This window comes from Atractosteus spatula, chromosome 1 (genome assembly GCF_055471065.1).
Source record: "Atractosteus spatula isolate fAtrSpa1 chromosome 1, fAtrSpa1.hap1, whole genome shotgun sequence".
NCBI classification, from domain to species: domain Eukaryota; kingdom Metazoa; phylum Chordata; class Actinopteri; order Semionotiformes; family Lepisosteidae; genus Atractosteus; species Atractosteus spatula.
Genome location: NC_142706.1, coordinates 36616742 through 36635187, shown reverse-complemented (window position 1 = coordinate 36635187; position 18446 = coordinate 36616742). Strand labels below are relative to the sequence as shown.

Here is an 18446-nt window from a genome sequence, read left to right as displayed (position 1 = left end):
GTAGATGTACCTGATAAACTGCCCACTTAGTGTGTGCACATATACATTCATACTCCCACGTATACAGTAGATGTATTTCGGTTTAGAATGTATATTGACTTCTAATATCTTAAACTCACATTGTGAAATTTTAAAAAGTTCCATCCATGTATTATATCTTAGCCATGTCATTTTTACGACAGAAACATATTTTAGCATTTGATCTTAAATTTCCATGACCTTAAACATATATGTATGCATTATTCTGATTTACCTTCTGCTTATTAATTCAAAAATAAATTGGCTCATAGCACAGTGATCTGCTAAAGGGGTGCAATGAGCTTTTATTTTAAAGTATCTTTTATACAGTGAAAAATTTGGGTTTGGATTTGCTATTAAACCTGGTTCTGTTACAGAGTAAATACAGTACTTGTATATTTTAAATACATTAAGTGTTGTTGTAAAGTGATTTCTTCTATTTGTCTATGGCCGCATGATTGCTGTATGATCCCTTGTTGAAACTGCTGTTGTTGAACACTAATCCTGTTATATGACCTGTAGTATGCATTATAAAAAGTACTGAATTCACACACAAAAAAAACTTTTTCAGGCAGTGTTATGTTTGAAATTAGAAAGTGTAAATATTGTCTGCCAAGGTTTCTGAAAGCTTTAACTTTTCTCAGCTGTTCTGCAGCAGGAGCTTCTACTCTATATTAGGCAATTATTTTTGTTCTTCCCACCACATTTGGAACAGCCAAATCATGCATTTTTCATGTCTGGACAAACAGCTATGAACCCGGCACCTCTCGCAGAGGACAATGAGGAAGTGTAGACGGACTCCCCCACCCTGCCCCCATTTGAGGCATTAGTCTTTTAATATGTCAAAGGCAACACAGCACTGTACTGAAAATAGAGCACTGATTGGGGGAGAGGTGTGTTCCTTACTGGCAACTCTGCAAGCCTGCAAGCGTCCATGAGGGCACAAGGAGCTCTGTATTGCTGAGAGCCTAGCCAACTGCCCTAACCTCACTGCAGTCAGTACTGTGGGTAATGTCCATTTTGGTTAATCCTGGTCAAATGTGTGTAGCAACATTGCCCAGACTGAAACCTATGAACCAGTAGTACTCAGGCGAATACCTTGACCTTCCTTGGGGGTTGTGAATTATATTTCAGTGAGGAAATTTGAAATAATCATTCGTGTTGCTGACAACACGTCTATGCCCTCAGGAAGGAAAAGAGAAATTGCAAACAAAAAGTAATACGAGTCCTTCAATTCCAACAATCCACACCACTTCTTTACAGAAGATGACGCGTTTTTATGACGTTGAACTCAGTCATATCTAATTTTGCTTAAAATGAAGCCTTGTGATTTTCCTTTTGTCTATTTCAGCCTGATCTCTTCTGATTATACTCGAATGACAGATAATGAGCGGGATCAGATTGACCAGGATGCTCAAATATTCATGAGAACGTGCTCAGATGCCATTAACCAGCTGAGAACAGAAGGTATTCTTGCAAGTCTCTCTTTTATGCAAAGCAATTTGAAGAACGTGAGTTCCCACATTGTTTACATAAATAGTTGGGTGTCATTGCTTTTAACAGAAACAAGTTTGCTATTGATTGAAGCTTTAGCAACCTGCCTTAATAGATATCCATTTAATGTCTTGCTTTTCCTACACAGATTGTGCAAATTTATAATAAACCATTGCATAGGTTATACTCTTCATTTTTTACAATTGATCCAGGAACAATGAATCAGCTGAGTTGTTTTTAAATTGAATAAACTGTAAATTCCTTAATTTACATTCCTGTTCACATTCAGTATATTGCCATGAAAGCCCTGATTTAATCACAGGTACCCAAGGATATGGCATAAAACTGCTGCAGTGCTCTGCCTCCACTTCACAGTCAGCTGTATGAACCAGTGTTTTCATGACTACAGGGCTCAGTCAGTACTGCAAGTCTGTCTTCACTAGTAAACCCAGCTGGGAGCCTGTGGGATATTTGTTATTAAACAATTCTAAGGATATTGGCTATTGTCACTTATTTTTATTTTCCACTACATGCTGTGAAGTTACAATTGAAATTGCAAACCACATTTTGTATAAATGTCAGGTTAATGTTTGTGTTTTGTTTTATCTATGCATTTGATTCAGCTGGTAAAAAAGTTATGTCTGCTCAAGTAAAAGAACACAGAGGAGCAGTTCTGGACCTGATCGAAGATTATCTGAAAGGTAATTATCGTTTATAGCTTATTTTCATCATGAGCATTGTCTCTTATATGTCACAAGAACATATAAGATGATATATAATATAATCTTATATAAAGATATAATCTGTAACAGATTATTCAGCAACTGAAATAACATGATTTCATAACTGATTGCTTTGTTTCAGTTTTGACCTGTTTATGACACAAATTTCTTATCGCAGTAATAAAAAGTGTGATTGTTTAGGTCACATCTGATATGTTATTATTGACAAAATTGTCTTTTTATGTGCATTCCCAAGACCTAAGATTACATTTTTATCTAAAAGCAGGAGATAAGCATCTGCATTTGAATAGACTTACAGGTGCGAATTTACAGTTTACTTGAACTAACTTCTTTCCAGGTGTGTGCAAGCTGTACTCGGAGCAACGGGCCATCAGGGTTAAGCGGGCAGTGGATAAAAAAAGACTGTGAGTAGCTCCATTTTCATTATAAACCTATCCACCTAACACTTGTAATCTGTTGTATTTTACAAAGTCTTGCTGTACAGTTGGAATTCAAATGTCATATGATACAGCATGCTACAAAAAGAGCTATGGGGTGAATACTTTAATGAATAGTTCTTATTTAGAAAAATCTGTCGGCTGTTTTTTAAAAACCTTTTTATAAAAGCTTTTTAATCTCAGCCAAAATAAATGAAAGCATTTTGCATTTCACATTTCTGCCTCTTGATATGTCATTGGATCCTGATAATGGCACAGAAATACTCCACGTATCATTGAAACACAATTTATCGTGACATCTTGGAAGGAAATTATGAAAAGATGTGCTCTTATAAATGGCTTGAATTTAGGACACAAAGGAATTACGCTTTGTGTTTTATTTCTCGTATCAGACCATCTTGTAACATATCTAACCTTGGCTTCGTTATTGTATAATACCTTAAGTTTTTTACAACAGAGTTGAATCTGTTTATTTACTTTCCCCATCCACTTTGACGTTTGCTGGTGTGGTGAAAGAAACCTCATCCATAATAAACAATAAGTGATGGAATGTAACCATCTAAAAATCCCTGATTAACTACCCACAGATAAAAGTAACATCATAATATCCAATGTGTGCATGTGAAAAGTAGTCTAGACATTTATATAACTGGCTACTTTGGAACAAATTGATTGGGACAGATTGATTTTGTAAGAAAACCCTCAGAAGTGGAGTGCAGAAACATGAGTGTCCCAATGCCTGATTTTCCTCTGTTGTGGCGAGAATGTGCACTTAAATTTCTGGGGTTATATACCAGGTTCTCCCAAGTTAATAGTGGTTAAAAGTGGGAGTGAGTGTTGACTCACGCAGTGAGTTTGGTTAAAGGCATTTTTATTGTTGTTGCTTTAGCAGTGGATGTGACCTCAAAGAGAGAAAGAAATTAAAAAAGGAAACCTACTGTACCACACAGAAGCATTTCTGTTGCTAAATTATACATTAAAATTACTCCCACTGTCTCACGTTTTCTAAATGTATTTTGAATAATCTTGTAAACTTGATTTACAACATTAATAATGATCCTGAGCAAGAGGGTTATAAAATTACACACAATTTAATGAATGGTATATATGACGTATCCCATATTTAACTAGAAAAATATCTTGGTGGTTATATCTATCTCATGGCAACCTGCATATGCAAACGTTCACGTTAAGTAGTGTTTTATAAAGAAGGCATATAAACTTTAGGCCTTATTTCAAAACTACTGTGTTTTAGAAAAATTGTGTGCTGACCTTATCCACTGGCAGTAACACAGCTTAAAACCTAATGTATTGTCTTGTTTTAATGCCACAGAACAGAGTACCCTTTATTATTAAGTTGGTTTCATAAACGTTCTCAGCTCTGTTCTGAGCCTTTGTTGTTTAATGAAGTAAGTACACATTATGCAGTTTGAGCATTATACACCAAGAGGCTCTTCTGTATAATGGGGATTCTAAGCTAGTATCATTTTGCTTCAGCTGATACCTCAAAGCAGCTTTAATTTAAAGACTGACAAACTCATTTGAATTTTTACTTCATAGTGCAGATTTGTGTCAGGGTTCTAACTCTTTATTTCTACTTTTGTCTTGTTCAGTTCAAACACCCAATTGCTGTTTGAAACACAGATTTGTACTGTGCTTACAATACATTATTTCATCAAACTTGCTATCAAAGGCAAAACATAAAATAGTGGTGTTTCTGACAAAATCTATAACTTCACATAAGATTCTATTTGTTATTTTTTCTTTTCATATATCTTTGGTGTGGATGCTGATTTTCCTCTTGATTAAATATTTGTTGTATTTTTTTCAGAGCAATGAGATTACAGTATGTTACACTTTGATTTGATTTAGTTATTGCATATTAGTCCAAATCATTAAAATCTCTGACTTTCATGGAACTTTCTTAAACTTAAACTTTCTTAAGTTTTAAAGAAAAAGCATGCTCAACACTTATTTCTACCCAGTGGCATTTAATGAAAGACTCTTGTATACTGATAACTTTAGAGTTTTGGGACCATAGTAATAATCTGAATACCTACTTTGAGCTTTCATCATCTGTCTGATGTAGCTTTGAAGTTTCTGAAAATGTCTAAAGGACTTTCTTACTTATGGTCTTGATTTGTTTGAACAGTTTGTATATTTTTTTGGTTACCTTCAAAACATACTTTCCATGGAGTATATCTACCTTCCTGATGCTGACTATGTACAGTGGATATAGAAAGTCACTACCCCCTTTCAAAATGTTCACCTTCTGTTGCTCTAAAGCCCAAAAAGAAGACAAGTAAAATCAGACTTTTTCAAGTTTTATTTACAAATTGTACTTTGCAACATCCAAGTGGAAAAAGATAAAGCAAAATTTCTGGAGAAAAATTGAATAATTGTGTTAGATAAGAGAGCACCCCCCGAGTTAATATTTGGTGGAAGCACCATTTGCTTGAGTCTGTTTGGATGCATCTCTTCCAACATTGGACACCTAGGGGTGGAATATTTGCCCTCCTTACAGAATTGTTCAAGCTCAGTCAGACTGCATGGTGACCGTTGATGGACTGCCCTCTTTAAGTCATTCCAAAGATTTTCGATGGGATTATAGGTCGGGGCTCTGACTAGGCCATTCACCTTCCTGTCCTTTAGCCACTGTATGCTTGTTTTGGTGGTGTGCTTTGGGACATTGTCATGTTGAAAGGTGAACCATCTTCCCATTTTCAACTTCCTGGCTGACGCCTGCAGGTTTTCTTCAATAATTAGCCTGTATATTGCACCATCCAGCTTCCCTTCTATTCTAACAAGTGCCCCAGTCACAGATGAAGAGAAACACCCCCACAACAGGATGCCGTCACTACCATTCTTTACTGTAGGAATGGTTTTCTTTAGATGGTAAGATGTATTGGATTTTCACCAGATGTACCGTTTTGCATTCCAGCTCTCATCTGACCACTTTTGCCACTTGGCCACAGAATAATTTAAGATGCTTTTTAGCAAAACCTAAACGAGACTTGTTGTGGCTTTTTTCTTTCCACCCTCCCACACAGGGCAGATTTGTGGAGCTCTTGTGACATTGTTGTCACATGCACACAATGACCAGTCTTTGCCCTAAAGGCCTGTAGCTCGTTCAAAGTTGCCATCAGCCTCTTGATAGCCTCTCTGATCTGTCTCTTTCTTGCTCAGTCATCCAGTTTGGAGGGTGGCCTGATCTAGGCAAAGTCTGGGTGGTGCCATACGCCTTCCACTTCTTAATGATGGTCTTGAATGTGCTCCACGGGATATTTAAAGCCTTTGAAATCTTTTTATACCCATCTCCTGTCTTATGCCTTTCCACAACATTGTCTCAAAGTTCTTTTGAAAGCACCTTTCCTCCCAATCCCAATCAATCACCGCAATTGATCAGAGGTGGGAGCCAATTAGTTTGTGGTGTGATCTGTAAGGTGATTGGTTATACCTGAGCAAGTTTGCAAATACAGTTGTAAGGGGGGTGTTCATTTATCCAAATAAGTATTTTACCGTTGTAATATTAATTAATTTTCAGAATGTTTTAGAATTTTATTTTCACTTGGCTAATGTGGGTTACTGTGTGTAAATAAAAATGGAACAAGCCTAATTTAATTTGTTTTTTTATTCAGAGGGTCATACAAAAAAAGGTACACATTTTGAAAGGGAGTGGTGACTTTCTATGCCTCCACTGTACCATCCTTTCATGTACCAGAGTTTGAAGTATGTTTGCTCGTGCAGTTTGCATACCTTTGTCCAGGCATAATTTATGATTTGAGAAGAAAATCTAAATTGTACAGTATATAATATTAAGGCTACTGTAAGTGACTATTGAAATGTCTTTAAGAATCAAGGTATAATGTTAAGCACCTGGCTAGGGATAAATAGATGATAGTTTTTGAAACTTCAAAGTGAGAAAAGAACTATAGTTTTTACTTGGTTGTGCTGCGTGTGAGATGAATTGATCAAAGAAATCATCTGCTTTACCTTGGTTAAGTTCTGGATAAATGATTATCAATAAACACTCCAGGAACACAGGATGAAACAGACTGGTACAGGGAGAGCAGAAAAAAAGAAAGAGGACATGGGAAGAGACAGAAAGACAGAGATGGAAAAGGAGGACACAGAAAATAAAGCACAAGCCAGGCGAGAGCTCCTTATCCAGGTCCTCTGTAAAGGGCAGATTCGACTTAAGTATTTGAAGCTTGTTAAGACGGCGTGCCATTACATTGTTTTTAGGAAACGGATTTCCTGTAGAGAGAATCACTGTATAGAGAGTCCCAGGTCTCTTGCAAACTGCAGCTTGTTTTCTTCTAGGATTTGTCTGTACAGGCCCTTAAGCAGAGAAACATCCCATAGCATGATGCTGCCCCTCCATGCTTCATAGTAGAGTGGAGTTCTCAGGCATACCACAAACTTAGAGCTGACTATTGAGGCCAAAAAGGTCAATTCAACAGACCATAGTCTCGCACATGCCTTCTGACAAACAGTAGTCGAGATTTGTCTTTTTTTTTTTCAGTAATGGATTTCGTTTTGCCACTCTCCTGTGACACCCAGATTTTGGCATATGCAGAATCAGTCGGGCATATGCAGTTTCTCCCATCTCAGCAGTGGAAGACTGTAATTGCTTTAGATGCATCATAAGCCTCTTGGTGGCCTCCCTGCCTTGTGCTCATCTCACACAGATCCTCAGTTTTGAGGATACCCTGTTCTACACAGATTCACAGATGCCATATTTCCTCCATTTCCTTGTAAGGGACTTGACTGTGCTTTGGGGGATATTCAATATTCAACTGCAGATTTTTTTTGCAGTTTGAGACTTGAGCCTGAGCGACACAGCAAGCTTCTCTCTTCTGCCACTGAGAAAAGTGCCCAACCAGATCCCTCAGATGAGAAGACGTTAAAAGATAACACCACAGGTAAGTTATTTCTTGTAATAGTTTGTGTTTCTTTATCCCCTTAATTTATTAAGAAATAATTAAAATATTTGTACATTTACACATTAATTATGCATTGTTATTAGAAATTGCTATAAAGCATTATCGTCACAGCTATTTGCAATACTGATTGTAGTACATATGTTTATATATCTGAAAGCACACAAACATATAAGTTTATATGCCAGTACTGGACCTTGGTGAGGAAAGGAGGAACACTAAGTTTATTGAAAGCAAGACCAGAGATGTGGCTCATATGTTAATTAAGCACATAACATCCCAGCATGCTTAGGGTGATTTATAAAAGTGCTGAAAAGATTCCTTATGCTTATGACTACAATGGCTTTAAAGAAAGATGGGTGGCTGCGTTTGGAGTTTTGACCAAGACAGCTCAACCTGCTGATGTTTCACAAGCTGCAGTGTCAAAGGTGATGTTAGCATGGAACTCAAAGGGAACAGCGTGATCCGAAAAGGGCAAAAGTGACCAGAAACACATTCAAGTACAGGTATTGTGATATCCATACATTAATTCAAAATCCAACCAAAACAGGTGAGCAAATGCATATCAATTCATTGCATATATCAACCTGGGACACAAGCAGACAGTTTAATCAAGAATGGTCTGCAGAGAACTCCACAAAGCTTGATATTTTAGCTGGGTTGTAGTATACTAATCGCTCATTACACTGAGTCCAGTGCTGCAAATAGCACAGGGAATGGACTCCCAGGCAGTGCAGAAATGCGATATGGTCAGAAATATCCTTCACCGTATACTTAAAAAATGGATGAGGGCAAGATCAATGCTAATCTACTTAATAATAAGTAATATGCTTACTAATTATGAGTGATCATCTTCACCCCGCGCTCCACTATTTCTTTCCAGAGGTGTCTTCCAGAATGGCAATGTCCCCATGTAGAGAGCATGTGCAGCCTGCCCAGTAGTTTGATAAGCATGACAGTGATGTTATCCGTCAACAGATCTAAACCCAATTAAGCATTCATGTGATGTTGTGGCACGATACTTGAGATAGCATTTCCACTTCGATCAACCAGATGTGAGCTGATTGACTTTCTCTTGGAATAATGGCGCAACATCGTCCAGCAGAATTCCAGATGCTGGCAGACTCTAAACGCTTACAGGTTGTACTGGCCGCTTGTGGTGGCCCAGTGCTCTATTAAGTAACTTTACATTGGTTTCCCATTTTTGTCCATTACATTTATATACAGTACTGTTATAAAATAGAGCATGTTCTTTAATTCTGCGGCACAGCTCTGATAGAGTAACAAGCTCAAACTCAACAAATTCGACTCAAACTTTGAAAAAACAAAATATTTATTAACGCCAATTTGCACAACTATGCAGAATGTACTGCATACACTTTAAACCCAGAAAATTCTACAGTTCTGCCTCTGTAATCTAAATACACCACCAAACACCTTTAAAGGCCATCAAGAGAAAACCTGCATCCTAATATAAATGGATCCTATCAAGGACTACATCTCCCTCTCCGAAACACAAATGCTCACAAGTAAATAGGAACCAATTTCTGTATCGTAATAATGCATCACTAAAATAAAAGGAACACTTTTAGCCTGAGGATTCCCCAACATAGAAAATAAGAATTTCCTGTTTTTCTGCCGTTGTCTATTTTTATTGAGGTTTGAATAATGGCCTATCACTATTGAATGTTTTTCTTTAATATGGTGGTTTTCTTGATTTACAGTGATGTATTTTAATGTGTGTAAATCATTGGGAATAGTCTGTGATCATCAGTGTCCATTCCCCATGTTTACTTTCTTCCTGGCCCAAGGCCAGCTATGTAAATACAGCCAAACAATATCAATTTTTCAAACCCTTCTAAGGTAACCAATCTGAGAAGTCAAAAGATTGCTAACCTCTCTGAAACACTGTATATGTTCCTATTTACTGAAACATGTTGGAAAGCAATCCCCGATTCAACATTGAAAATGTGTTTTGTGAGCTGAAACTCATTTGTGATTATTCAGGTCAGGTACCCATATGTAAATGATCAGTATCTGACAATGTAAACAGTATGAGATAGGCAGCCAGACATGTTGTACACAGACCACACAGATGTTCCTTCATTTGTTCTGTAGAGCATCTCTTACATTTGCAACATTATTGGCAGATTGTGAATTGATGGACCCTGCACTAGACACTTCTCAAGTTGAATGTCTCACTGGTTCCTTCTTTGTCTTTCACAAGCACAAGTTAATAGCATCCTTGCTGTGACATCTGTACACACCACCATTCTGCATGCAAACTGACAAAAACACATTTTTGCTATATGTGTGCTTTTTATGTTAATGATAATATTCATGGGAGATAATGGAGGGAAAACAGCTGAAGTGAGCTCTCGCAAAGTTTTTTCTTCTTTTTTCTTTTAAACAGGAAATTAACCTCTCCGTGTTACTTTGTCATGCTCCCCTCTAATCTCTTTATCATTTATCTCTTCATCATATGTTAATAAGTATTAATTAAAATTAGAATTGAAGACACTTTGTGTTTTTGTGTGACTATTTCATAAGCAAAAGATGAATGATGAACAAGCTAACTTTTTTCTTTTATATACTTTACTGCCCACATACTGTATAGCGGAAATTCTTCTTTGGCCTCGCTGAGACAACAATAATCAACAGTGTAATACAGAGTACGTTAAACATCCAGTGGATTTTGTAAGATGTGTGCGATCGATGCAATATAAATAACATTGCAATGCAATACACTACAGTACAAAAAATATAAGATTCAAGTGTAATGATACTTGGTGAATGACTTCTTAACAATGTTGTTGTAACCTCTCGTTCTCTGAAATATCGGCCAGATGGTAGTTTTTCAAATTGGGAGTGTAGTGTATATGAGGCATCATTTACTTCTAACATTGTTTTCCTGTAAGAATCCTTCTTATACATGCAATTCAGCTAGTTCTGTTTCTGATCAATAATTTGCCCTTGTTTATAATCCTTTAGAGCTTGGCTCTGCCCCTGACATCAAGATTCCCATAACAAGTGGAGATGTTAAAAAGGAGTTGTATAGCCCAACTCTAGAATGTGTTTGCTCAAAAACCTTCAGCCTTCTCAAGAGAAATAACCTCAGCAGGTTTTTTTTAAACCACACTCTGTGTTGTCTGAGAAATTGAGCTTGTTATCAATGTATGTGCCCAGATATTTATAGCAAGGAACAATCTCAATAACCTGACTGTTTATATTTATAGGCTGGGAAACTACTGGCTCAAATCAGCCCGAGTGTAGCACTTATTCTTTTGTTTTCTTAATGTTTGTTTCCACATTGCTTGAATGGCAGCAATTAATACAATTTAATACTTTGTCAAAGTAAAGTGTTTGTTCTGGACTTTCACTTTCCTGCAGAACACCAACCAAAGCCACGTTGTCAGTGTAAGCAAGCTGAAAACACCATCATTGATCCGCATTTCATGTAGATGTGGAACAAAAACTGGTGATAAAGCACACCCCTAGGGAGTGTCATTCACCAAAACCATATCCGCAGAGAGTATACCATTCAAAAGGATTCTTTATGGTCAGTTACTAAGGAAATCTCATTCCACCCCCAAGTGGACTCATGCATTGGGTGAGAGATTTCCATAGTTCAGATTCAGGTATTAGCACCATCAAACTCAAGTCCCACGTAGAGCTCATCTTCCTTGTTGTTTAAAGAGCACACATTCACTAGAGTCAACACTTGAAGTCAACACTGGATGTCTGCAGCCCAACATTTGTATTCTGAACTGTTAAATTCTGCCTCTTTACCCTCTTTTCTTGAGTTCGCTTTTGTGGTACCCTCTCCACTTAAACGCTCTTCTTGCAAGGTTCAGCGCAAAAGGAAAGTACTGTAGGTCCTCAAGAGTGCAGGTGAGTTTCATTGTATATGTTGTATATGTTGTTGGTACATAAAGCCCAAGACAAGCTGGCACAGTATTAAAAAGTGGCAAATCAAAGCAATAAATCTTCCTGCGATTGTGTTACCACTTGAATAAAACAATTTAAAATGCAGCAAAAAAAAAAACTTAAAACATACAAGCTCATAAAAGAGATGAGTGAAGCACCAGGTCAGCAGCAAAGCTGTAGTCCTCGTGGCTTTCAGTTATGGTAACCTATTGTACATTTTCTTTAGTTTACTGATGCCTGTAAATTCTTGTGTATACCCTTGACAAGGAATTCTGCTTCCATGCATGTCTTCTGTTGTGTAATGATGCCTGGAATTGTTCATGTTTTATTAGATACAAATGTAGCAGAGGCTCAAGAGAGTGGCGTTGGCCTCTGGGAAGATGGCAAAGTTGAAGATGAGCTTTCACCTGAAGAAATTCAAATGGTATGCTGTTTGCTTGTTTCTTGTCGAAGGGCAACATATTTTCTTTCAATAACATTTTAGCAATATTCAACACTGCTCTTCAGTGATAAAAGTACTTGAATACATTTTCTGATTGAGAGCGTTCAGTTTTTAAATATCGCAAATGGTATTCGAATAATCAATGTCTCATTCCATATATTTATTTAAAGCCAAGAAGAGGGGTCCTAGTGCTGGAGGGTCGCATTCCTACAGGTTAAGTAGGTCTATAAATCAGCTTAATCTGAAAAAATCTGCTAAAACTGTTCCAATTAGGCCAATAAGTAGTTTAATTAAAATGTGAATAGTTAAGATGGAAAGCAAGATCATGACTTTCCCGGACTGGAGGTCCACTCTTTTAAACCCCCAGTTTAAAATGATTTCTAAATAAATATATTTACAGATGTGGAATATTAGTTTAAACTTTATTATTCGTAGGCTGGTAAGCAGTGCGAAGTGTGCTTGTCAGAAGAAAGAACAACAAAATTAATTATGACACCGCAGTATTTAATAAACTGGCTTCAGTTCTCTTCAGAAGCTCAAGATAAAAGAATGAATGAAAAAGTAATTCTAATGAAAAGGTAGAACATTTCATTTATATTCTGATTTTTTTATTCAGAAGATTAGTGCAATGCAATAACTTGTCACTTCAAATAAGGTTTGACTGGATTTTTTACATTAATTCTATAGAAAGCCCCAAATAATTTTTTTCTTAGTATACCAGTTTAAGGTGTAATGTGTAAAGCTGTCTGTTCTTGATTTCTTAGACACTGTAAGAATCAATTACCTGTTCCTTTGCCTATTTAACCCCTAACGCATTAAAGAAAAAATGTGCATCTAATTAACAACTACTGTATACCATCTTTTAAATCTCTAACTTATATATAAGTTTGCAGACGACACTTGATCAGTTTTATATTATTTCCTGTACAGTACTCCCTACGGAACAACCCTTCTACCACATTTTGGTGAAATTGCCTGGGGATATTTGTGAAAACATTTAATGTAACCTTGTGGTCTTTAGACAGTCATTCTTGACTTTGTTCCCTGCTGTTAAATGCAGTCATGTTGGAGCCCCAGTAGCCACAGTACTGAATGAGCAATCAGAAGTCCAGCTCACCAGCCTGGACATACAAGCAGCTTAATTTAACAGCCTATGATACCTTTGGTCTTTATAGAATATGAAAAGACTTTTATGATTTCTATCAGTTTGGGTTAGCTACAGAAATAATAATGATTTGATGGCCGAAATGCAGATTAAAAACTGTTCAGGTGTGTCCATGGGATTCAGACCACAATCAAAGTTTTCTCATTTGGATTTCTTTTCAAAGCCATGTGATGTGTTCAGAGATGAAGGATTATGTAAAGTTGAGTGTAATGTATTCAGCACAATGACGTTAAGAATGAAAGGATCAACTCTAGTGTAGCTGACTCCTCAGCAGTACTTTCAGGATACAAGTATCGTGTCTATGGTAATGTGTAATATAACTTCTTCATTTACGAAGGAGTTAAATAAGAAGTTAACCACTTCCGTCTCCAGAATTCACATGGTATGTTTTAATGTCTGCATTGATAGTTTGAGCAAGAGAACCAAAGGCTTGTGAGTGAGATGAACAGTCTTGTGGATGAAGTCAGGTATGTGTTTTTGTTAGTTTTATTATTATATTATTCACAGTATAACTTTTACACAATGTTAGTACATGTTTATTGTCTCTTTATTGTATCTTTCTCCTTAACTGTGAATAGTTCTTGGCCTATTATTTGAGGGCAAGACTACCTATGCTTCTCATCAAAATAGTACACAATTCACGGACAGGTTGTTTTTTTTAATTTAAACTTGCAATGTGAAATGTTGCCAGTTTGTCTAAACAAATTCCAATCATGAAAACCCCAAAAACCAAAAACGCATGCAATATTATTGCAAGAGCACAGCTTAGAATGTCTGGCCTGGTGTTTTTTGATATGATGAGAGTTGTTCAAAGGGATTGGAAAGGAGAACAGTGTAGGCCATTGATCCCATTTAGCTTGTTTTTTTTCAGTAGCTAATTTATCCATTGGTCTCACCCACCTGTTTCTTGAAGGAAGCTTAAACAACACTGATACACATCTTGTTCCATACTCCCACAGTCCTTTACGTAAAGGCATGGTCCCCATTTTCAGTTCTAAATTCCCTTTTAAATCGGTTTCCCTTGTCTTCTCAGGTTTGGGGTTCACTGTTGATTTTATCTGTAGTATTAACTTTGTCAGGGCTTTTGAGGATTTTAAATACTTGAATCAAGTCCACTTGTGGTCTGTCAGGACTCAAAATATTAATTTCTTTAACCTGCCATTGTAGGACATATTTTTGAGCCCAGAAATGTATGCAGTTGCTCTTTTGTAAAAATATTTGTGGGCAAAATTATCTTTCTTATGTTTTGGAGGATAATATTGCATAATCTACTTTTCTTCACAGCACACGGGAGCAGTCTATTGACATATAAGTCAAACACTTATCAAAATTATTGTTTGTAAATAAAAAATTGAAACATGAGTATTCTTAGCAATGAAAACCAGAAACAATCATCTTTTATCACCTTAGAGCTTTAAAAGTATACACAAATTCAACAAAGTAAATTAGGTGCATGGGTATAGTTAAGAAACTGAGTGTGCAGACAAACCCATATTGGATGTTTTTAAGAAAGGCTGACAGATTTGTTACAGGAAAGGGTTACTCTTGTGTCAAAATCAGACATTTCTCGGTTTGCAATGTATTTAGCTAAGCAGATACTCATAGAAGAAAGTAAACACTTCACTTACAGTACAGTATATTACTGTAGAGGGACAATAGAAAAGTGCGTTTCCTGTGTTTCTATTGTATATTGTAAATATGCATCAACATTTTTAAAGCATTTTCTTGTAATGCCTCTGGTTGGAAACCCTGTATTTTGTACCTGTATAAACAAGAGGGCAATCACATTTTACAGTATATTATTACTTTTAAGTTATCAAGATTCCTATTTTATCTGTTCCAATTGACTGAATAAAAAAGCCTAGCAACGGACAGCTATAAATAATATCCACTAGTGAATACAATGACCATTAAAAACAATGCTGGATTTCGTGTTTGGATCCTCTTCTTCCATGTAATGTGTTCATTTTCTTTGCTTTTCCTCGACTGGTATGACAGCCATTGAAATGACTTTCTGAAAATCATCATTCAGCTGTAGACTAGGAAAAGCCAAATGGAGAACAGCACCACTGGATGGGATTAACGTTCAATGTTATGCTTCAGAGCAAAATGTGTTCCATTTTTTCCAATGCCAAAGAATCTCCATCTTTTTTATAATTAGCAAAATAATTTGTTTGCTTTATGTTCAGTTTCTCTAGGACCTCACTTCTACACTTTACATTTATTTTCTGAAAATGGGCAGCAAATTTTTCTGTTCTGCAAAAAAGAACTTTGATAAGGTTTATGTTAAAATCATATAACCATTGCTGCAAAAGTTTGTCTAGCCTGGCCCTAGCATCTCATTACAGGCTTTCTCAATGGATATTTCACAAATCCTTTTCCATGTAAGAGTTATTTATGTTTTGATTCTCAATAAATTTGCTCCATGTTCATCTATGGTCACACTTAGTAAAATTCTTTATTTACACTTGAAGTCACAAAAGCGAACATCACAAAACATAGTATAAGAAACTTGTGATTATTTTTCTTCAAAACAGGATCATGTTATATGAGGTGTGATTTAAACTTCATGTGTTGAAAGATCCAAAACACTTACATACTGTTTGGTTACTTGTCATTCTTTTCTAATGCTGAATATTTAATAGCTAAATGAGCAGGAACGTTATTAGAGGAACATGGAAGTACATACAAGTACTGTATATGTACTGTATGTTTATGTCCAGTTTAAAGAACATCAGGATGTAGCTAAATATCCATCGTACAACCACAATGTACCCATGAGCCTTAAGTAATACCTTCAAATAACAAGAACGGCAGGGCACCACAGTCAGTGTATTCACTTGTGGATATTATTTATAGCTGTCCGTTGCTAGGCTACTTGTTCACAAGTTAATTAATGAAAGGAAAAGGCTTCTTGAATTAATCATTGCCATTAACTCATTTGTACTCTCACATGAACTGAATATTGTCAGAATGTTTGACATCCTGAACCTTTACAAAGGTTTTGTGAAGATGCATAAAATGTCTTTGTTTCATTAGGTGACAAGTGGAATGTTTTAATTCTATAGCTTTTATTACAAGATTTTAACTTGTTTTATATCAGAATTATTGAAGAGATAAAGGAGAATATATATGTGGCAAACATGATCACTAAAACTGTTATTCAGTGCCCATTCTTTAATAATGAATTTTTTGTCTTTATGCTTCTTTTATACTGCTATATTCATGTCAGTTCAAATCCCCAGTACAATAAATCAAGCTAATATTCATTACATGACCTCAATACTTTGCCTGTTAAGTGTACAAATTTCTAATCTTTTTTTTTTCTTCTTTGTAGACAAATTGAAGGCAAAGTTGTGGAAATATCTAGACTGCAGGAGATATTTGCAGAGAAAGTTTTACATCAGGTAGTGCAATTTTTGTTGTTGCATCTGACATGAATTAAAGTTCAGTACATTGCACAGATTTCAGTGACAGTTCCTACTGCCTGTGTGTATGACCTGGTCATTTTCTGCCTTTTTAAATAAAATAGAACTTTAAGTTATATTGAAAAATGTATTAATTGAACACCCTCTATTTTTAGAAAAGGAGGAAGTATGTAGGAATGAGAATGATTCACCTTTCAATTAAAGGCCAGTGGCCAGAAAGCTGCAAAGCATTCCTTTTGAAAGGCAAGGTTATTCCTATTGAAGGAACACAACTAAGGTGTACAGAAGAATATCTAGTTTGTTTTCAGGAGCAACATTTGAAACCATGTGTCTAATGCGTAAGAAGATATAATCTCTCTCATTGAATATCTGTTTTCGTTTTTGCATTAAAAATACAATTTTGCATCATCTGCCCCTGTTGATTTATTAAAATGTAGAATGCCATTAGGAGTGACAGCACACTGAGGCATTGTCTCTTTTCTAGAAACCTGATCATGCCTCCCTGTAAATTGTGACTGTTCAGTGTTTTTTTCTGATAGGTTTTTAATTGTTGCCCAACAGGAAACAGAGATAGATAATATTCATCAGCTTGTGGTAGGCACAACAGAAAATGTCAAGGAGGGGAATGAAGACATTAGAGAGGTAAGGCTTGTCAGCCGTCTCCTTTCTGTGCTTTAACAATTACTGTTCAAGACATTTAATTAAAATAAAAGATTATGTTCAAGGTTTAAAGGCAGCGTTCTAATTCAGATTGTTTTAATAGTGTGTCTACTGTATAATACACATTGTATTTAAGATTAAATCCCCTTTATGAGAATTGAAAAGATTAACTGCAATCTTTAGTATTTACAACACTATACTTGAGTCTTAATTTAATCTCCCAAAAACGTATTTTCCCTCTCGTTATTATATCCCATGTTATTTAATTTAATCTTGTGGAGCCAAATTTTGACCGTTTCTCAATAGGTGCTTAGTCATATACCAAGGAATTCAGGAATCACTTTCACTCTACTCTTAAATGTCAAACAGCACACCCTGCTACAGAGTTTCTACTTTTCTGGACGTGGGATCCCTTTAGAATTTCTCCCATCATTCCTCTAATGAACCAGACTCATTCCTCCTTGTGAGTAGTCACAAGGCTCATACTGCAGCTCTGAGCCAATTTATAAACATAATTGCAGAGACCTCTACTTTTTTGTTTGCTAAACAAATTTGCATTTGAGAAATGCCCACAAAATAAAGGGAAATTAAAACACTAAAAGAAACTGAAAGATAATAATAATTGCTTACACTTATATAGCGCTTTTCTGGACACGCCACTCAAAGCGCTTTAAAGGTAATGGGGACTCCCCTCCTCCACCACCACCAATGTGCAGCATCCACCTGGATGATGCGACGGCATCCATAGTGCGCCAGAACGCTCACCACACATCAGCTATTAGTGGGGAGGAAGGTAATGAAGGTAATTATTAGGAGGCCATGATTGGTAAGGGCCAATGGGAAATTTTGGCCAGGATGCCGGGGTTACACCCCTACTCTTTTCGAGAAGCACCCTGGGATTTTTAATGATCACAGAGAGTCAGGACCTCGGTTTTACGTCTCATCCGAAGGGCGGCACCTGTTTACAGTATAGTGTCCCTGTCACTATACTGGGGCATTAGGACCCACATGGACCACAGGGTGAGCGCCCCCTCCTGGCCCCACTAACACCTCTTCCAGCAGCAACCTTAGTTTTTCCCAGGAGGTCTCCCATCCAGGTACTGACCAGGCTCACACCTGCTTAGCTTCAGTGGGTTGCCAGTTGAGAGTTACAGGGTGATATGGCTGCTGAAAGATGAGTTTCCAGAGT

At 36.6% G+C, this 18446-nt stretch overlaps 1 protein-coding gene across 1 annotated transcript in view; it reads left to right on the top strand.

The window, feature by feature from the left end:
- Positions 1–18446, top strand: part of stx18 (syntaxin 18) — a 47099-nt gene that overhangs the window by 26571 nt on the left and 2082 nt on the right. The window contains exons 3-10 of the mRNA XM_088921042.1: positions 1370–1485; positions 2136–2213; positions 2593–2659; positions 7511–7617; positions 11895–11986; positions 13578–13636; positions 16507–16576; positions 17159–17239. Of these exons, the coding sequence (XP_088777168.1) occupies positions 1370–1485; positions 2136–2213; positions 2593–2659; positions 7511–7617; positions 11895–11986; positions 13578–13636; positions 16507–16576; positions 17159–17239 (670 nt within the window). The remainder of the gene's footprint in view (positions 1–1369; positions 1486–2135; positions 2214–2592; positions 2660–7510; positions 7618–11894; positions 11987–13577; positions 13637–16506; positions 16577–17158; positions 17240–18446) is intronic.